We start from the raw sequence: 22,356 nt of genomic DNA on the forward strand, positions 1-22,356 counted from the left end.
GTGTACAAATATTTGTTTGTGTTCCTGCTTTGAATTCTTTTGGGTATCTACCTAGGAGTGGAAATGCTGGGTCATATGGTAATTCTATGTTTAATTTTCTGAGGAGCCACCAAAATGTTTTCCACAGTGGCCACGCGATTTTACAATTCCACCAGCAATGGGTGAGGGTTCCAGTTTCTCCACATCCTCACCAACACTTGTTGTTTTCCATTTTTCTGATCATATCCACCCCAAAGGCAATAAAATGGTATCTCGTTGTAGTTTTGATTTGCAGTTCCGTGATGACTAATGATGTTGAACATCTTTTCATGTGCTTGTTGGCAATTTGAATATCTTCTTTGGTGAAAATATCTATTCAAGTCCTTTGCCCATTTTTTTATTGGGTTGTCTTTTTGTTGCTAAGATGTAGGAGTTTTTTTTTTTTTTTTTTTTTTTAGTATTCTGGATCTTAAACCCTTACCCAGTGTATGGTTCCCCCAAATTTTCTCCCAATCTGTAGGTTATCTTTTCAGTTTGTTGATAAAGTCCTTTAATGTACAAAAATTTTTAATTTTGTGAAGTCCAGTTTCTCTGTTTTGTCTTTTGTTGCTCATGCTTTTAGTGTCACATCTAAGAATTCATTGTCAAGAACTAGATCCTGAGGCATTAGCCCTATGTTTTCTTCAAGAATTGTTTTAGTTCGTGCTTTTAGGTCCTTGATGCATTTTGAATTAATGTTTGTCTATCATGTATGAAAAAATATTTTCTTATTACAAAGCACTGTTTTAATTACAAAAATAATCATAAAATACAGGCTAGCAAAAAAGCACCCCCTCTCAGTTACCCCTGTGCAACTACTGTTCACATTTTAGTATAAACCAAACTAAACCCATTGCCGCCTAGTCACTTCCCAACTCATAGCAACCCTGTAGGGCAGAGTAGAACTGCCCTGTAGGGTTTCCAAGGCTGTAAATTTTTATGGAACAAAATTGCCACATCTTTCTCCCTCAGAGAGGCTGGCGGGTTTGAACTGCCAGCCTTTCAGTTAGCAGCCAACTGATTAACCACTGTGCCACTAGGGCTTCTCACAATTTTTATTGTGTTGTTGTTAGGTGCTGTCGACTTGGTTTGGACTCATAGTGACCCTATATACACAGAACGAAGCACTGTCTGGTCCTGCACCATCCTATGTTTGAGCACACGTCAGTCCATCTCACTGAGGGTCTTCCTTTCTTTCTCTGACCCTCTACTTTACTAAGCATGATGTCCTTCTCCAGGGACTGGTCCTTCCTGATAACATGTCCAAAGTATGTGAGACACAGTCTCACCATCTTTGCTTCTAATGAGCTTTCTGGCTGTACTTCTTCCAAGATGGATTTCTTCATTCTTCTGACAGTCCATTTATATTCAATATTCTTCACCAATGCCATAACTCAAAGACATCAATTCTTCTTTGGTTTTCCTTATTCATTGTCATAACAAACAGAAAATATTCAGGTTGTCAAGGATTTCATATTACTTGAATCCACAATCAATGCCCATGGAAGCAGCAGTCAAGAAATCAAATAATGTATTGCATTGGGCAAATCTGCTGCAAAAGACGTCTTTAAAGTGTTCAAAAGCAAAGATATCACTTTGAGGACTAAGGTGGGCCTGACTCAAGCCGTGGTATATTTTAGTATAGATCCTCCCAGTTCTTTTCTATATGTTTGTACACCCTTGACCCTGGTATGGTAGAGTGGGAAGAGCTCTGTCTTAGAGATAAGTTTCTTCTCTTGGCACTATCTCTAACTCATGGGATCCAGAGAAAATTATTTTTATGCTTGGTATGGAAATAACTAAGCTTGATGTTCTTACCTTGAACAGTGGTATGGGATTCAAATGAAGTAATGTAAAAAAGGGGCTTGCCTCTGGCCACTTCAAAATGTTACATGCTTTTGTTCTTTTCCAGCAATGCAGTCTTGAAGTGAAAGTGTTTGTGTCAGAACCATTACTGACATCCACCCAGATCTTACAGGGCAATCTACTAAAGGTCACGTTGGAGGCCGCCTATGCTGTGCCTGATTCCTTCATGCCAGTAGGACCCTTGCAGAACTACATGGTTGGTCTGCAGGTTCCATCAGCTGGAGAGGTAAAGCCCTATCATCAGATATTTATACAGATCCAAACGTGCCTACACTCCTACAGGCATCTCTTCCTTACCTGCTCTGCTTTCATTCAATTCGTAGCTCTATTAATGGCCAAGATTTATTTTAGGCTTAAAAAATAAAGGTTATTCGTTGTTTTTATACATAGTTGTATCCTTATAATTTCTATATTTATTATATATAATATGTTATGAATTACATATAAATTATATTATTAAAGATATATTTATGGTAGAGAATATGTAAAACATTAAAAATTGTCAAGTTTTTGGTGTGTTTCTACTTTGATTATTTTTATGTACGTATTTTGTGGATTTTGTACAATGTAATTTATTATGGAAACTTTCCCTTAATTCCAGGTTATTTCCTTAGGCCAGATTTCTCGGTATAGACTGATTGGCTATGGGTTTTTTGGGGCTCTTGATAGAGATTTCCAAATTGTTGGCTAAAAGGGTTGTAATTGGTTAATACTTCCACCTGTTTAATTGCCAGTACCATGTATGTGAATGACTCTCTAAATTTGTGCAGCAACTGTCTCTTTTGCCTGGGACTTTGGGGGTCTCTGGGACACAGGACTTTTAGTACTAAAACTGGGACAGTTTCAGGCACACTGAAGCAGTTGGTCACCCTACCAGAAAACAACCTATACAACTGTATGAGGCGGATCTGCTCATTGTTCCCTCTTCAACTTTGAGTTTCCATTAACATTTTTTCTTTGTTTTTGCGAATTTTGTTAATTAAAACTACTTTTTATTTGCTTCCTCCCCACCCCGAGGTCTTAGGTTTTCCTTATTGATTTGTTTAAATTATTTATAATATGTAAAGTAAAATAATGTTCTTTTAAATTTGTTACTTTATTGTTTTTCATGTTTTCGTCCAGTTTATTATTTTTTAATTTGGGCCATTGCTTTGGCATACAAAAGGTTTTCAGTTTTTTAAATAGTTAAACCTTTTCCTTTTAGATTTCCTTCATCATTTTAAACTTGTGTAAACCCATTGCTGTCGCATCAATTCCGAGTCCTAGTGACCCTACAGGACAGAGTAGAACTGCCGCATGGGCTTTCCAAGGAACAGCTGGTGGGTTTGAACTAGCAGCCCAGCTCTTAACCACTGTGCCACCAGGGCTCCTAAACTTGTGTAGGGCTTCCTCATTCTGATGTTTGATGAAAGTTGCCCTTTCAGGTAAAACACTAATGTCTAGTAGAGCTTTTCCCTTTATTACACTTCCAGAATTTTCCTGGATATTCTTGGGTGTTTATTTTTCCATATGAATGTTACAGTTAGCTTATCTATTCTAAAAAGAATCCTGTTTGGTATTTTTACTGGAATTGTATTACGTTTATAGACTAATTTAGAAAGAATTATCATTTTATGCTTTCTTTGTAAGAACAGGATTTTCCTGTATAAGAACAGAGAATGCCTTTCTATTTATTGCATCTTCTTTTATGTTCTCAGTTTCATCAAATTTTTTTCCAAATGAACCTTGCATATTATAGTGGGCTTTCAAAGAGCATAGTTAATAGACACTAAAAGGCGTGACTGGACTCCCTGAATCTCTATACCCTAATCTACATACCTGGTGGAACAGCTTTTTAATTCTATTTTTCTCAAGCTTAAGAACCCATTTCTTTTTTGCCTAACAAATCTGGATTTCTGTTCTTGGCTTTCAGTACCCTCCAGTAAATTTTCCCTTTTCTTTTAGCTTGAGCCTAGTCTCAGTAGCCTCATTTCTTCTTCCTTTCTGCATCAATAAAATGAAATTATACGACATATTCTGTATAGCTTTGCTTATTTTTAATCTCCTTATATTTCTCTTACGCTGCTTCCTTGTATTGAAGCATAAAGACCTGCCTAAATTCCAGAGGGATAAGAATGAGGATCAGCGCAAAGCTGGTTCCTGTGAGGTAGACGTCAGGCATACCTCCATTCTTCAACTTATCTCCCATTTTTGACACTAGCTGTTCTCCCCATGCACTTTCTATTTCTCTGCCAAACCCAAACAAGACGAAACCCATTGCTGTCGAGTCGGTTCCGACTCATGGTGACCCAAGAGGCAGGGTTCAATAATTTGTTGCAGTGGCCACACAGAACTCACGGTGCATACTCATAGTTACGAGGTTTATTAGGGAAGTAGCAGACTACAACTCGGGATCCAGATCAACTTGAAAGTAATAGGAACAACTCAGGATCAAGATTAGGAAGCACATAAGCCATGGCATTTTCAGCTACCTCATATGCATGCAAAAGCTGGACAGTGAATAAAGAAGACCAAAGAAGAATTGATGCCTTCGAATTGTGGTGTTGGCGAAGAATATTGAATATACCATGGACAGCCAAAAGAACAAACAAATCTGTCTTGGAAGAAATACAACCAGAATGTTCCTTAGAAGCAAAGATGGCAAGACTGTGTCTCACATACTTTGGACATGTTATCAGGCGGGATCAGTCCCCGGAGAAGTACATCATGCTTGGTAAAGCGAGGTCAGCAAAAAAGAGGAAGACCCTTGACAAGATGGATCGACACAGTGGCTGCAACAGTGGGCTCAAGCATAACAAGGATCGCGAGGATGGTGCAGGATGAGGTAGTGTTTGATTCTGTTGTACATAAGGTCGCTATGAGTCGGAACTGACTTGACGGCACCTAACAACAACAAAAGGCGAGGTTTGGAATGCTCCCTTGAGGTGGAGAGCACATCCCTCCCTTCTTCAGTGAGGGACAGCTTCCAACCAGAACAGCTTTCTCAGTTGCTCTCTGCCACTAGCAGACCTCTCTGCTGTGCAAGCAGGCCCTACTCTGTCATGCAGGCAGGCCCTTTTTGACCACGCAGGCAAGCAGGCCCTTCTCAACCATGTTAGCAGTCAGACCCCCCCTCAGCTGTTCACAGCCTGTCTGCCTTTGGCCTCCCCACCACTGGCCTCTCTGCTATCAACTGGCCCAGCTCATAGCCAGTACAGCAGCTTGTTCAGCTGTTGCTCTCCTAGCAGCAGCTTCCTGCCATTGTCGCTAGCTCTGCCACCAGGCACCCTTCTGGGCCTCTTGCCACTGGCTTTCTGCTTCTGGGTCTCCTTCCAGGCTCTGCCACAGGGCCCCTTCTAGGTTCTTCACCATCTTCAGTGTTATAGCCTTTGACCCATATTACAGCTGTTTTAGGAGATTCTCCTCGCAGGAATCCCAGGTCCAAACCACTCTGCTTCAGGCTCTTCTTGGTCTTGAGGTTTCTTCCTTGCTTCTCTCTTCTGTCTTTGCCTCCTAAAACTTCTGTGGGGTTGGCTGCTTATATAAGCAAACTACTTGTCAATTTCAAGGCATGGCCCTCCTGGCAGGACCACAAACTGACCAGTCCCCTAGGTGGACTGCAAATCACTCAGTCATTTTGGGTGGATTTTCAAGCTGTTATCTGAATAGTAAATGGACCAATTCCTTGCAAGATTATGGCCCAGCCAGTCATTTTGGGAGAGTCACAAGCTCATGAGATGTCAGTCAACCTGAGAGGCCCCCAAGTGGTTTCTCCAAAGAACTAGGGCAAAGGTAATGACTTAGGGCTTACGGAGAAAATTTTCCAAGTTGTTTTTCCAAAGTACCAAGGCAAAAGGCCACATAAAGGAACTCATTTCACCACACTCCTCCACCTGGAAAACTCTCCTTACTCTTCTAGATTTATACCCATCCCTGCAAATATTTAGAACTGCATTTAAAACTTGATTTCTCAGGGACATTCCCTAATTAATCTACTCCACTTTGACTGTTGTTTAATTTTATTTTCCATTAACCTTATGTATTCTTTGACCTATTCATTTCTGCTATAAAATGTATTTTTAAATGCTCTTAATACATAACTGAAGAACTTGAGCATAAGGCTATTTGAATGTGAGCTTCCTGAGGGCAAAGACTATTTCCTTATTTCTTTTGTAATTCTCTCTAATAGCAATTATCTTAGTAAATAATTTATAAGACTGATTCTGTTGTATGATACCTAAGTTATTTCCAAGTATTTTTATATTAAAAGACTTAAATTAAAAACATCCTTTTGCTAAATATTTGCATACATTCATTATTTCCTTAGGATAAACTATTAGAAGCAGAATTATAAGTCAAAGTGTACATTCATTTGTAAGGATTTTTTTACATACATTTTGCCATACTGTCTTCAGAAAAGTTGGATCAATTTATACTTCATTAACCATGTGTGAGGCTTTCTGTTTCCCTACTACATTGCCAAAGTTTTTTAAAGTCTTTTCCCATCTAATGAGTGAACAATGGGATTTTATTTTGGGCTCGTTTAAACAATAGTGAGGTTGAACTTTTTCCTATATTTGTATTTTTTCACGTATAACTTAACTGTTAATATTCTCTGATTTGCTTTATGGTGGATTTGTAAGAAGTCTTTCAGTATTAAGATATGTCATATACTTTTTCTCCTCTGTAATTTAGTTTCTACTTTTATTTTGAACATATAAAAATTTTAAGTTTTTAGGTGGTAGAATTTTTTTTTGCTTTATAGTTTCTGTATTTACTGCCATATTTAGGAAGTCCTAGGTTTCTATGTAGTGCTTGTATGGCTTCATTTTTAGACATTTAAACCAAAGCCCAAAGTCTAGCCTGCCACTGCAGATGTAGCTTCAGTATGTTTGTGTTTATACTTACGTAGTCTATCCCCTTCCTGTTTCTCCCAATTTATTTCTTCTTTTTACATACCCTGTCCACCGGTCAGACACATCTATTGGTATTCCCCAAAAGTATTAGATAATTTTTCTACATTTGTATGTTTAATATTTGCCCTTCTGACTAGAATGTCCATCTTCCCCAGCCTCACTGTGACAAAATCTCACCTTCAGGACTAGCTCAGCTAGAATTCTCTCTGAGTCCCTGGGTGGTACAAACACAAAGATCACTGTTGTTGCTGAGATTCAGCTGTTTTTCTTGAATAAACACATTTCAGGTATTTGCAGGCCTTAAGTTAATTTCCAGAGTTCTGAAAAAGTTGATCCTTGACCGTTTTTGCCAATGTTCTCATTGCTTTTATGGAGGAGTGGATTTTCAGAGGTCTTTACTCTTCCATTCCAGAAGTGCCCCTCCTTCACAAGTCATTTAAGGTTAACTCAAAGAAGTAGAATTGTTAGGTTATAGGGTATACAGATTTAAATTTTATTAAAGGCTACAAAATTGCTTTCCACAGTGATAACAATTACACTTCCAAGCTGTGTTTAAGAATACCACTTCTTTTCACATTCTTGCCAGACTTTAATTTTGCTAATCTAATGGTTTAAAGGATCCCTGGTGGCACAGTGGTTGAGAGCTATGGCAGGCTACAGCTGCTAACCAAAAGGTTGGCAGTTCAAATCCACCAGCCACTTCTTGGAAACCCTATGAGGCAGTTCTGCTCTGTCCTGTAGGGTCATTATGAGTTGGAATCGACTCAATGACATTTTTTTTTTTAATGGTTTAAAATGGTAGCTCATTGTTTTAATTTGCATTCCATGGATTATTAGTGATATATAGCATCTTTTTATTCAAACGTTGGATTTAAAAAATTTGTCCTTTAGACTGCCTGTTTATATCTTTTAACTGTTTCCATTGCAAATGTGTTTTTGATAATTATATAAAAATGCCTATATTTTTAGCCTTTTGTCAGTTTTAAGTTTTTTAAATGATAATTTTTTAAAAAGTTAAATCATGATTCTCATATAAATGTAAAATGACAAAGTGATGAAAGATTTTATTTAAGTAATTAATGAATCAGTAAAATATAAAAACTGGTTCAAAGGAGAGTCTGCAGAAATATTAGAAATTGTTAGTATTTCAAAACTGATCAGTAGCCACAGGGCAATAATCAGTTACATATCTACTAGACAAAATATATTTGCATATTTATAGACAAGAATAATTTGTGTTATCAATTTTCTACAAATGACAGAGTTATAAAAAAGCTCTAAGATAATGAAAGCCATAGACCACTCTATGGAATTAGATAATCACGGAAGTGTCTGTTAGACAATACCCAGTATTCTACCGAAAAGATATTTCAGTATTCTTTTTGTCCGTTGTAAAGCATTTTGCTGTTTTTCTTGACATATGGTATTTATTTCTATAGAAAGATTATCCCATATTATTCAAGAATGGAACTCTGAAGGTTGGAGGTGAAAGGGAACCTGTTCCCCGGCCCAAAAAATGGCCTATTGCCAACATTCTGGCACCAGGAGCTAATAACATTCCTGATGCATTCATCATCGGTGGTCCCTACGAGGAAGAAGAAGGAGAACTCAACCGCCCTGAGGTGAGAAACGCTGAATTATGCAGGTTTTTGTGATAAACTCAGTACACTGATGGATGATAAAACATTTTGTCCATTATTATAATTTATATATGTCACCTGTCAAAACAATTACCTGATATATGTCCTACAAAGTAAATAAAGTATAAGCTTCAGTGTTTTTGATATTATTAATTTAAAGAAATAAAACAATTACATGTCAAAAATTAAAAAAACTATTCATGTAAGTCTGATGGAAAAAAAAATGCCTCCTAACATCTTAAGTCTAGCAAACAAGATAATTGATTTAAATCAAGTTTCCTCTTTATTCTATTTTAAATTTATTTATTTTTGAATAGAATAGATAATAATACAATACAGTTCAAAGTAAAAATTAAGAGATAGGCAGTGAAAGTCCTACTCCATCTTGCTTTGTCCTGATTCCTTTCCAGCTCTTCACCTGAGTAGTCACCTGTGTTATTAGTTTCTTGTGTTTCTTTCAGATAACTTTTGTGCATATGAAAGCAAATATATGCAGTCAAAGGAAGACTCAGAGAGAGAACATTCAGAAAAGGAAAGAAAAAGTTTCCTTGCAAAGAGTGCAAGGGAGTCAGACTTCAGGACTGGGTCACCAAATAAAAAACACCAAGTACTTAAAAGAAACACCACAAAATTACCAAGGTTACCGAGTTCACATTAGTCTGTTCATGGTGGGAAAACTGCAACTTTTTCACTTAATTATCAGATTTCCAAAGGTCATAAAATATCTTCAGACACCAGCATAGTAAAAGTTAGGGATAAAGTTGTCTTGCTTTAGGGAGTCCAGATTTACAGGAAATACTCAGTATTATTATTTTTGGAACTAAAACTTGTTGGGAGACCCTGTGATTTTTGCTTTATTTCATGACATAAAGGATTTTTAAAACTGTGGCATATGAAGTACATAATGGAAGCAGGGGAAAATGTCAGCATTTGCTTCATACATATGTACACATACACATTCGTGTCCCCTCCTGTTTTTACACAAATGGTAGCCTGTTATGCATACTGTTTTGTTACTTGGTTTTTTCACTTTATAGTGTGTCTGGGAAAATTTTCCACATCACTACATAAAGAGCATTCTTTTTCTTTATTTATGCTTGCTCTATCTATGTTATGTCATTGCATGGACATAATTTCCTTAACCGGTCTCCTATTGGTGGACATTTAGGTTGAAATTAAATCTATTTTTTACATATTTTGTTGGAACACATGTTAGCCAAGGGTGAAGAAAATGGTCTAAAAACATTTGTGAATATTTCTGTGAACTAATAATCACTAGTGGAAACAGTCAATGAAACAGTTTGTAAAATAAGGATGGTTGAATTTTTTTTCACTTTTTATAATTTGTTTTATTTTTGTTGTTGCTGTTGAGAATATGCACAGCAGAACGTAACATCAAGTCCACAATTTCTGCATGTACAGTTCATTGACACTGATTACATTCTTTGAGTTATGCAATCGTTCTCACCTTCTTTTTCCAAGTTGCTTTTCTCCTATTAACATAAACACATCGCCCCCTAAATTTCCTATCTGATCTTTCAAGTTACTATTGTTGATTTGATCCCATATAGATAGATCTTAAAAAAGCACAATGCACAAGGCAGACTTTCATTCTTTCCTAGTCAAGCTAAACTACTGTTTGGTTTTAAGAAGACTTCAGGGAATATTTTTGGTTTAAGGTTTAAGTTTTAAAGATCATCTCAGGGTGGTTGAGTTATTTTTAATATCTGACTCTAAATATTTCAAGTGAAAGAGATAAGACTAGCAATAGTTGAAAAATACTGTGCAATATTTTTTATTATCATTGTGATTAGTGAAAACTCATGTCGCCCTTAGAATAATGTCTAGCCTGTGTCATTTGACTCAGTAGTTCTCCATTCTGGCTTCATGTTAGAATCACCTGGGAAGCTTTTAGAACCATGACAGTTCCCAAGCCCTGTGCCATATCAGTTACATAAGAATTTACTTTTAAAATAATACCAAGGCTCAGCCCTTGATTTTTTTTTTTTTAATTGTGCTTTAGGTGAAAGTTTACAGAGCAAATTAGTTTTTCATTAAGCAGTTAATATACAAATTGTTTTGTGACTTTGGTTGCCATTGGTATTTTTTTAGAAACTCCCAGATGATTCTAATAGGCTCCTGAAGTTGAGACTCACGGTTGAGGTTATGTGAGTGAATGTTTGGTACTTAGTACTGGGTCAGTGGAAGGTTTATACAAGTAATGTATCTTAAAGTACTCTATTAATGTAGTTCAGGACCACAGAATTTGAAGTGGTGGCAGCAGTTGCAGTAGTAGTAAACAGTACTTAGAGTAGCAGTAATAAAAGTGTCGTGATCAAATCCATTAAAGGAATGCCCCACAGATGGAGCAGGATGCCCTCCATCACAGAGCCAGACAGAGTTCTGTCTTATTTTACAGGACAGGGAATTTAGGACCCAAGCAGAATGCATAAAGAAAAGGATTATTTGGGACCTGGAAAGTCGCTGCTACCTTGATCCTTCTGCAGTGGTCAGGTAGGAAGGGGAAGGGATTATGTCTAACTAACAAAGTCCATGTTGTTGTTGTTAGGTGCTGTTGAACTGGCTTTGACTCACAGCGACCCCGTGTGACAGAGTAGAGCTGCCCCATAGGGTTTTCTTGGCTGTAATCTTTATGTAAGCAGATCGCCAGGTCTTTCGCCTATGAAGCTGGTGGGTGGGTTCAAACTGCCAACCTTTTGGTTAGCAGCTGAGTGCTTAACCATTACGGGCCTCTTCTACAAAGACCATAGGTGGGAAGAAATGTTACTTTTGTTAAGTTGATCTATATTTGAGTTAATTCAATTTCAGGCTTTCTTCTTCTACCCCATCTGCTATCAGTTAGAAACTGTATTGATCTGATGATAACAGAAGCAGCTAGTAATGGTGGCTTCCACAAGGGAGATATTTATTTCTCTTTCATATAAAACAAGTCCAGAGCTGGTATTATGGTGGTTCCATGATGGCATCAGGTATCTAGGCTCAGCTTTTGTTTTTTTTTTTTTTTTGCTCTACCTTTTTTAACCTGTGCCTTTCATCTACAAGGTTGCCTCGCAGTCCAAAGTGACTGCTAGAATTCCTGCCGGCACATTCACATTCCCGGAAGAAAGTTGGAAGAGGGAAGTGGGTATGGATTAAAAAAAAAAAAAAAAAAAGGCATATGCTGGCTGTCTTTCCCCCTTTTTATGGAACCTTCCTCCAAATAATATCTGATAACCTCTGTTTATATCTCATTAACCACCTTTAGATATATGAGAGGCCGGGAATTACAGCATTTTAGCTGGACACATTGTTACCCAGACTAGATCACGATTTTGTTACTAAGGAAGAAGAACAGACTAGATATTCCGTGGGTAACTACCTGTATGTGTTACAGTGACCTGCTGATTAAGGGAAGATGAGAAATATGAGATTATCAATATATATATAATCTGAGTGAACAGCTATGACTATTTTTTAAAATACTAGACTTTTTTTAAATTGTGCTTTAGGTGAAAGTTTACAGAGCAAATTAGTTTCACATTAAACAATTAATATAAAAATTGTTTTGTGACATCGGTTGCCAACCCTGCGACATGTCAACATTCTCCCCTTTTTGACTTTGGTTTTCCCATTTCCGTTTGTCCAGCTTACCTGTTTCTTCCTGCCTTCTCGTCCTTGCCCCTGAGCTGGTGTGCCCACTTAGTCTCATATACCTGGTTGAACTACGTGTGTTATTATTTATTTTATAGGCCTGTCTAATCTTTTGCTGAAGGGTGAACCTCAGGAGTGACTCTCGGGGTTTCTCCAGTCTCTGTCAGACCAGTTGAAGCCTGGTCTTTTATTTCTGTGAGCTTGAATTTTGTACTGTATTTTTCTCCAGCTCTGTCTTTGACCCTCTATTGAGAGCTCTGTCAGAGCAGTCGGTGGTGGTAGGTAGGCACTGTTTAGTTGTGCTGGACTCAGTCTGACGGAGGCTGTGGTAGTTGTGGTCCATTAGTCCTTTGGACTGATCTTTCCCTTATGTCTATGGTTTTATTCATTCTCCCTGTATTTTATTGACTATCCAAAGGTATTCAACTGTGTGGATTATAACAAGTTATGGATGACATTGTGAAGAATGGGAATTCCAGAGCTCTTAATTGTGCTCATGAGGAACCTGTACATAGACCAAGAGGCAGTTGTTTGAACAGAACAAGGGAATACTGTGTGATTTAAAGTCAGGAAAGGTGTTTGTCAGGGTTGTATTTTTTCCCCATACTTATTCAGTCTGTATGCTGAGCAAATAATCTGAGAAGCTGGACTATATGAAGGAGAAGAAGGCATCAGGAATGCAGGAAGAGTCATTAAAAACCTGTGATACGCGGACGACACAACCTTGCTGAAAGTGAAAAGGACTTGAAGCATTTACTAATGAGGTGCAAAGACCACAGCCTTCAGTATGGAGTACACCTCAACATAAAGAAAACAGAAATCCTCACAACTGGACCAATAAGCAACATCCTGATAAATGGAGAAAATATTGACGTTGTCAATCCATTTTACTTGGACCCACAATCAATACCCTTGGAAGCAGCAGTCAGGCAATCAAATGACACATTGCATTGGACAAATCTGCTACAAAAGACTTCTTTAAAGTGTTAAAAAGCAAAGATGTCACTTTAAGGACTAAGGTGCGCCTGACCTAAGCCATGGTGTTTTCAGTCACCTCATAGGCATGTGAAAGCTGGACAGTGAACAAGGAAGACTGAAGAAGAATTGATGCCTTTGAATTATGGTGTTGGCGAAGAATATTGAATATACCGAGGGCTGCCAGAAGAAAGAAAAAATCTGTCTTGGAAGAAGTACAGCCAGAATGCTCATTAGACGCAAGAATGAAGAGACTTCATCTCAGATATTTTGGACATGTTATCAGGAGAAACCAGTCCCTGGAGAAGCACATCATGCTTGATAAAGTAGAGGCTCAGCAAAAAAGAGGAAGACCCTCAACGAGATGGATTGACACAGTGGCTGCAGCAACGGGCTTAAGCGTAACAACAATTATGAGGATGGCGCGGGACCAGGCAGTGTTTTTTTTCTGTTGTACCCAGGGTTGCTATGAGTTGGAACTGACTTGACAGCACCTAACAACAACTTTGGTTTTCCTCATTCTGCCTTGCTCCAGATGAGGTGGGACCAGTAGAATATCTTAGATGGCAACTCACAAGCTTTTAAGACCCCAGACGCCACTCACCAAAGTAGGATGTAGAACATTTTCTTTATAAACTATGTTATGCCAATTGAGCTAGATGTCCCCGAGACCATGGTCCCCAGCCCTCAGCCCAGTAACTCAGTTCCTCAGGGAATTTGGATATGTCTATGAGTCTTCTATGACTTTGCCTTGGTCAAGTTGTGCCAACTTCCCTGGTATTGTGTACTGTCTAACCCTTCACCAAAGTTACTACTTATCTATTGTCTAGTTAGTGTTCTTCCCTCCCTACACTTTCCCTCCCTCATAACCATCAAAGACTGTTTCTTTCCGTGTGTAAACTTATTCATGAGTTTTTACAATAGTGATCTCATACAATATTTGACCTTTTGTGATTGACTTATTTCACTTAGCATAATGCCCTTTAGATTTATCCAGGTTGTGAGATGTTTTGCAGATTCATCATTGTTGCATAGTATTCCATTGTATGTATGCACCATAGTTTGTTTATTCATTCATCTGTTGAGGGACACTTAGGTTGTTTCCATATTTGCTATTGTGAATAATCCTGCAAGGAACGTGGGTGTGCATATGTCTATTTGCATGACGGTTCTTACTTCTCTAGGATATATTTCTAGGAGTGGGATTGCTATATCATATGGTGTTTCTATTTCTGGCTTTCTAAGGAAGTGCCATATCATTTTCCAAAATGGTTGTAGCATTTTGCATTCCCACCAGCAGTGCATAGGAGTTCCGAACTCCCCACAGCCTCTCCAACATTTGTTATTTTCTGTTCTTTTAATTAGTACCAGTAATGTCAAAGAGGGTATCTCATTGTAGTTTTGATTTGCATTTTTTTTTTAATGGCTAGTTACCATGTAAAATAATAGACTATTTTTAGAACAGTTTTTGATTTATAGAAAATTGAGCAGATAGTACAGAGCTCTCCCTACTCTTTTTCCCCAAAGACTATATGCTTGTCTTTAGCATTCCTTGCAATATTTTTTTGAAAGCTGGACCTTATGGATCAGGTAATAGGAACTGAGGTAATTATGTTTAGTGTGAGGTTTTTTGTGAACCTTGCTGGAAGCTGGTTTGTGTTTAATGTTTGTTGCAGCTATAGTTGTCAGAGGCTTCAGCTTCCTTGTTGTTGTTTTCCTCCCCTGTTGTCTTTAGATTTCCCTAAAAACTCCTTCTTAAATAGATTCTGTTTTGCAGCTCTCTCAGTTGTAATCAACTGTTACTATACTGGAGCTCTGTTGATGTGGTGATAAGATGTTGGGACAGGCAATCATTCTATATAATCTTACGATTAAATCTCAGTTTTTTTAATGGGCCTTTTAAAAAAATTTTCTTTAGTAAAATATATATAACACAGTTTGCCATTTTAACCATTTTAAGTGTACAATTTAGTGACACCCATTACATTTACCATGTTGTGCTACCATCATCACTGTCTATTTCCAAAAGTTCTCCAATACCCCAAACAAGCCCAGTACCCTTTAAGCAGCAATTCCTCGCCCCCTCTTCCTTCCAGCCCCTGGTAACCACTAAGAAAATTTCATCTCTATGCATTTGCCTGTTCTAGTAGGACCATACAGTATTTGTCCTTTTGAGTCTGACTTATTTCACTCAGCATAATGTTTTCAAGGTTCATCCATGTCATAAAACCAAAAAACTCGTTGCTGTCAAGTCAGTTCTGACTCATAGCCCCATAGGGTTTCCAAGGAGCAGCCGGTCTATTCGAACTGCCAACCTTTTGGTTAGCAGCCAAGCTCTTAACCACTGTGCCACCAGAACTCCCATCCGTGTCAACTAAGTGTCTGTCAACAGATGAATGGGTCAACAAAATGTCATAGCATGTGTCAAAATTTCATTTCTCTTTATGGCTGAATAACTTTCCATTTTATGGATATACCATGTTTTGTTGACTCATTCATCTGTTGATAGACACTTGTTTCCACCTTTTTGCTGTTGTGAATAATGTTGCAATGAACATTGATATACAAGGATCTGTTTGACTTGCTGCTTTCAGTTCTTTTGGGTAAATACCTAGGAGTGGCATTGCTGGGTCATATGGTAATTTTAGTTTTTTGAGGCACCACTGAACTGTTTTTCACAGTGGCTACACCATTTTACATTCCCACCAGCAATGCGTGAGGGTTCCTATTTTACCATATTCTCACCAACACTGTTTTCCATTTTTCTCATGACAGCCATCCTAGTGGGTGTGAAGTTGTATTTCATTGAGGTTTTGTAACAGCCTTTTTTTTTTCCCTACCCTTACGTGAGACAAAAGACACCTTGTGGTGCAGTGGTTAAGTGCTCGACTGCTAACCTAAAGGTCGGTGGTTCAAACTCACCAGCTGCTCCTCAGTAGAAAGATGTGGCAATCTGCTTCTGTAACGATTTACAGCCCTGGGAACACTATGGGGCAGTTTTACTCTATTGGAGCCCTGGTGGCACAGGGGTTAAGAGCTTGGCTGCTAACTAAAAGATTGGCAGTTCAAATCCACCAACATGGAGCAGTTCTACTCTGTCCTATAGGGTTGCTATTGACAGCAATGAGTTTTAGTTTTTTTTTTTAGGGTGCCTATGGGTTGAAATCAACTCCACAGCAGTGGTTTTGGTTTTTGGTTTATGTGAGACAGAAAGGTTAGTGGGGGCTAGCATCTAATTGCCCTTCCCCCAAGTCAGGTAAAGCTCAGATAAAGCCTTTCCCTGGAAGAACCAAAAACTCAAACCTGTCGCCGTTGAGTCAGTTCTGACTGATAGTGACCCTATAGCACAGACTACAATTGCCCACAGGGTTTCCAAGGAGTACCTGGTGGATTCGAACTGCTGACCTTTTGGTTAGCAGCTGTAGCTCTTAACCATTACTCCACTAGGGTTTCCTTCCCTGGGAGGGCAGGCCTTTTTTATGAAGCTTTGGGCTCTTTAAAAATGTTTACTTTTTAATGGACCACATCTACCATGGCCTCCACAAGACTGAGTCCAGTATAACTAGATGGTGCCCGGGCTACCACCACTGACTGCTCTGACAAGGATCGCAATAGAGGGTCCCAGACAGAGCTGGAGAAAAATGTAGAACAAAATTCTAACTCAAAATAAAGACCAGACTTGCTGGCCTGACAGAGACTGGAGAAACCCTGAGAGTATGGCCCCCAGACACCCTTTCAGCTCAGTAATGAGGTCACTCCTGAGGTTCACCCTTCAGCCAAAGATTGAACAGGGCCATGGAACAAAACAAGACAAAAGGGGTGTACAAGCACTGGGGCAGGGACTGGAAGGTAGGAGGGAACAGAAGAGCTGGTAATGGGGAACCCAGGGTTGAGAAGGGAGAGTGTTGACATGTTGTGGAGTTGTCATACAACAATGTGTGTACTGTTCGATGAGAAACTGGTTCTGTAAACCTTCATCTAAAGTTCAATAAAAGAAAAAAAAAAAAAAAAACCATCAGTATAAGACCAAAATGTTAACAATTACTCAAAAGCAATGACGAGAAGAGTAGGGGGAGTGAAACTACAGTCCTGGAAATGGAACAAAAGAAGACAATTAAAAACAATGTTGACGCATTGTGATAAATGTAACTAATGTTCCTGAACAATTTGTATGGAAATTATCAAATGGGAAGCTAATTTACTATTTGAACTTGCACCAAAAACTCAATAAAATACTATTGAAAAAAAAAGTTTTCCCCCTCTGCCTGCCTGACAAAATGAGAGGATTTTCTCAGATCTTCACCTTGAGAACTTGATGGGGCTCCTGGAGGTAAAATCCACAAAAGTGTGGGGACCCTCTAGGATTGGGCCCCCAGGAGTTTTTAACTCTCAAACTAGTTTATGCTCAGCCTCCAGCAATTCATCAGAATTACCATTGAAGTGTCCTTACCAGTTATTGGCTCCAAGGGCTTCTGCTCTCAGAAAGCCCGTCTCAGCGGTGATTCTCTGTGTTCTCCTGTTTTGTCAGATTTCAGGGTGATGGTTTGCCCTCAGCTCTCTGAAGGATCTAAGCAAAGCCATTGATTTGCACTTTGTTCAGCTTTTTTCCTGTTGGAGGGACAGGCATGACAGCTTCCAAGCCCTTTGTGTGTCGGAGCTGAAACTGGAAGTCCTGCCCTAACTATTTTGACAGTAGAAATTAATATGTTTTATACTGTTGGTGTACTTGTCTGATTATTTCTTTACAAGAAATCACTAGATGTGAAATTTCCTGGTCAAGGATTATGAATGTCTTTAAGGCTTTCAATTCATATTGCCAAATTGCTCTAAAAACATGTGCAGTTTGCCTCTGTTAGCAGTAAAATTAAAAGAAAAAAAAAAAAAGGAAACAAAACTGAGTTGCCATTGAGTCGATTCCAACTCATGGTGACCCCATGTGTGTCGGTGTAAAACTGTGCTGTATAGGGTTTTCAGTGGCTGATTTCTCTGAAGTAGATCCCTGCCCGGGCCTTTCTTCCAACGTGACTCTGGGTGGTTAGCAGCGGAGCACGGCATGTGAGCCATTTGCACCACCCAGGGATTCCCTGCTAGCAGTACGGAATTATTTTTGGAATCTTATAGGAGATTTGGGAAGGCTTCAAAAAATCCACCTACCTAATAAAAATGTCTATATATGTGTATTCCATTCCTTTCTAAAGGAGATGAGTGCTTCCCTTTGACCTAAATTTTACTAATCCCATCTTTGCATGTCCTCCCTGACGGGGTGATTTTTGATTTGCAGTTTTCAGAAACGAATTGCTGACTGCCGATTTTGGCCTGTAGAGATCACAAGAGTTCCTCTGATTAGTGCACCCAAAGGGAAAGTCGGCAAATTAGATAAGGTAAATATGCTCATTTAAAAATATATAAGAAATGCTGGACCAGACTCAACCTGTTGTTATTCTGCTTCTAATTCTGATACCAAAGGAACATGTGAACTGATTTGACTCTTCTCTCTAGAGTGACCAACTCATCCTTGTCTGTCCAGAACTTCCCAGGTTTTAGCCCTGAAAGTCTCCTATCTCAGGAAACCCCTCAGTCTCAGGGAAACTAGGAGGGTTGGGCACCTTAGGTTCCTATTTCCCCCTAATATGCTTTAGGCTTTATTCTCAAACATTTTCTTTCCCTTTAGCTCTTCATTATAGTTTTAGCACAGGTAAAACTATGAAAAAAAAAACTATGAGATAGCCATTTTTGTAAGTCAAAAGTGGTCAGATATTGGCAAGTTCATATGGTTTAGCCTAATACATTCTTAAAATTTTCTTTGGTAGGTGAAATTAACTACATAAAATGTTTTAGCTTGCTAATGAGGGGGGGTTCATAAATGTACTATTTTTTTTTTTTTTATTCTGAAAAGATACAGCTTTGATGAGCCTAGAACATATTGTCTTGTTTTACTGGTCTTTCCTACTTGTTCATAAACTTGCTGAGGGTAGTGGTTTTGTCATAGACTGTTTTGTATCCTCCACAGTACCTAGCATGAAGCCTGGCACATAGCAAGAACTTAACAAGGACCTAAATTATTTTACTGATTTAAAAAATAAGCTTTTTTTTTTTTTTTGCATAATAAAAATACTACTACCAAGTAACCATTACTCCCTTTGTAGCATATAATACACACTAGCTAGCTTTCCTTAGAATTCTAAACAACATGATGTAATCACATGAACATATGACTTCTTAATTTCATTTCTAATTATTATTATAATAGAGAGACCAAAGAGGTTATTTTAAAGCTTGTAGGAATTAAATGTATTTTTTTCTCTAAATTGATTTTTTCCTTATGAAGGCTTTCTACGGCAAGTCATACATCCATTAAAAATGATGTTGAGATATATTTATTGATGTGTTTTTCATCTTCATAATAAGAGCTTAGATGAGATCAGGCATGGCAAATACCTGATGGGGGATTGTCATTCATCCTCCTTGATCCATGACTGATACTGCTAATCAATCAATGCAGTCTTCCCCCCGAACCCAGATAAGTCCAGTTGCCATCCAGTCAACTCCAACTCTTGGTGACCCTATGCGTGTTAGGGTAGAACTGTGCTCAGCTGGGGTTTTAATGGCTGATGTTTTGGAAGTAGATTGCCAGGCCTTACTTCCAGGGTACCTCTGGGGGACTCAAACCTCCAAACTTTTGGTTAGCAGTCGAGTGTGTTAACCATTTGACTACCTAGGGATTCTGAACCCAGATAAGGGCATAGTATCTTTCTCAACCCGGCACTCCAAAACACTGCCAGCAATTAATTAGAATTTGATCATAAATTAAAACTTATTTGTTGTCATTGGTCCAGATAATTTCTAAGTCCCCTTCACCCATATGAGTCTCTGAACTACAGCTAAAAGCCACAGCTTCTGATTTCTTTCAGAATTTTGTTACTGTTATTTACAAAGCCTCACTTTCTCCTAAAAAGCAACATGGTAAAATTGATTTTTTGGTTGAATATGCATATATAGGGGAAACCCTGGTGGTGTAGCGGTTAAGTGCTACGGCTGCTAACCAAAGGGTCGGCAGTTCGAATCCGCCAAGCACTCCTGGGAAACTCTGTGGGGCAGTTCTACCCTGTCCTATAGGGTCGCTATGAGTCGGAATCGACCCGACGGCACTGGGTTTACTGGGTATGCATATATATGATCAATTAATTTGAGTATGTGTTGATTCAACTCCTGCCTTTACTATTCATTGACACTATTTAGATACATTGTCTCAGTAATCTTGGTATTATTAAACCCATTTTAAAGTTAAAGAAACTGAAGGCCAGAATATCTAAGTAACCAGACCATAGCTAGTTAAGTAACAGAGCCAGTTCCTATAGCTTAGTCTTCAAACTCCCGATACAGAGCCCCAATGTAAAACCTAATTTTACATTGCCCTACAGCACTAACAACTCTCTGGTTTTATCCTTTTAGACTGAGGATGAAAGTCAGCTTTCATTTCATGGTGTGGCTTATGTTAATATGGTACCATTGCTGTATCCAGGTGTGAAGAGGATTCGGGGAGCTTTTCATGTTTACCCTTATCTAGACAGTAAAGTCTATGAAAAGGTAAGAAAACCGATTGCAAAGATGTTACCATTCTGATTTATCCTTTATATATGTATTTACTTGTATCTTCAGCATACGGATCTGTGCAGTTGATATTTGGAACCAGTTGGTATGCTAGGATGTTAAGTCCAGAGCCTTGCAGTCATTTTGCCATTGAACCTTAGAAGCTCAGGATAATGAAAAGGCAAAAATTAGAAACAACTCAAATCTCCGTCAACAGGTGAACAACAACAACAAAAAAACCAAATTGAGTGGTATATCCATACAATGGGATATTACTCAGCAATTAAAAGGAATGAACTATTGATATACTTGCAGCAACCCAGATGAATCCCAAATGCTTTATGCTAAATAAAAGAAGCCAGACAAAAAAAAAAGTATACATACGGAAGGATTCCACTTATATACAATTCTTGGAAACTAATTTATAGTGACAGAAATCAGATCAATGGTTGCTAGGGGACAGGACTGGAAGGAGGAATTAAGTACAAAGACATGTGAGGAAAGTATTAGGGATGATAGAAATGTTCATCTTGATTGTGGGATGATTTCATAGATGTATATGTAGGTCAAAATTTATGTTTGGAGGTGGAGCCGAGATGGCGGAATAGACAGATGCTTCCAGCGAACCCTCTTTACAACAAAGACCCGAAAAAACAAGTGAAACAAGTATATTTATGACAAGCTAGGAGCCCTGAGCATCAAAGGCAAGCTTAGAAAATGAACAGAGGGGCAGAGGGAGGAAGAGATGGTTCAGAAGCGGAGAGAAGTTGCCAGACCTGAATTGCAGGGAGCCCTCAGGCACCGTTTCTGGAGCGGTGGCGGCGGGCTGGTACTAGCATTAGGCCGCAGTTTCCTCATGGAGAAGCAGCCAGCCACACAGCCTACTCTTACCTCTGCAACCAGAGAAGAATGGGGCTCTTGGCTAAAGCTAAGCACTTGTGTATATTTTACTGTGTCCCGCCACCCCCAAGCTGGCTTCAGCAGCTGAATTCCCTGGGCCTGAGATAGGCACTGCTGAGCACCTAGAGCCATCCTCCGAGCCTTGGAGAAGGAAAAAATTTGCAACTGGGGGAAAAGATAATTTGCCAGCTCCACTAATTGGGGGAGCTCAGGACAGAAGCGGCTCCTGTTCAGGCATAAACGGTGTGTGGACTTTGAGCACCTTTCCCCTCTGCATGGACCTGTGTGGGCCAACTTCAGAAGAATAGGCCCTTGTTGACAGACATCAACCACTTCAGCTGTGCAGTGGAGAGGTGGGTATTTGATGTTTGACATTGCTTTGCTTATTAAACAGGGTCCTCACCTACCCACATCTGGGACCTAAGGACTGGTAGCTCCACTCAGGTCACCTAGCCACTGGTGACAAGGGTCCAAGGAAAACTGGTACCTCCCAGTCCTTACAACCAAAAACATTGGGTGCCCATGGTCCGTCTGCAGAATCCATCCACCTGCACGCTCTAGGGAACAGGGATGTGCTTTCCTCAGAGATACTCGTGTGTCTGTTCTCAGCCCCCTGCCTTATTCAGAGTGTGACCCCTGCTGCAATCAGATATCAGTACATACACCAATCACCCCTGCCCCTCTAAGGCTGTAGGACAGAGCCTATACCACACACTTGATGATCAGCTACCTGGACACCTGAGCTGAATTCATACAAGAAAACCGAATGGACTCCTAGATTGATATACCTGATAACAGCTCTAGCCATCTGGGGACAGGAT

General features: G+C 39.1%; 1 protein-coding gene across 7 annotated transcripts in view; it reads left to right on the top strand.

The window, feature by feature from the left end:
* Positions 1 to 22,356, top strand: part of CFAP70 (cilia and flagella associated protein 70) — a 149,140-nt gene that overhangs the window by 26,337 nt on the left and 100,447 nt on the right. For 6 of the 7 annotated variants that reach the window (XM_049854878.1, XM_049854877.1, XM_049854881.1 and 3 more), the window contains exons 6-10: positions 1,931 to 2,110; positions 8,219 to 8,401; positions 10,839 to 10,933; positions 18,327 to 18,426; positions 20,498 to 20,632. In XM_049854878.1, the coding sequence (XP_049710835.1) occupies positions 1,931 to 2,110; positions 8,219 to 8,401; positions 10,839 to 10,933; positions 18,327 to 18,426; positions 20,498 to 20,632 (693 nt within the window). The remainder of the gene's footprint in view (positions 1 to 1,930; positions 2,111 to 8,218; positions 8,402 to 10,838; positions 10,934 to 18,326; positions 18,427 to 20,497; positions 20,633 to 22,356) is intronic. The other variant, XM_049854879.1, reaches the window with a different exon arrangement.

Source organism: Elephas maximus, chromosome 16, assembly GCF_024166365.1.
Source record: "Elephas maximus indicus isolate mEleMax1 chromosome 16, mEleMax1 primary haplotype, whole genome shotgun sequence".
Taxonomy (NCBI): domain Eukaryota; kingdom Metazoa; phylum Chordata; class Mammalia; order Proboscidea; family Elephantidae; genus Elephas; species Elephas maximus.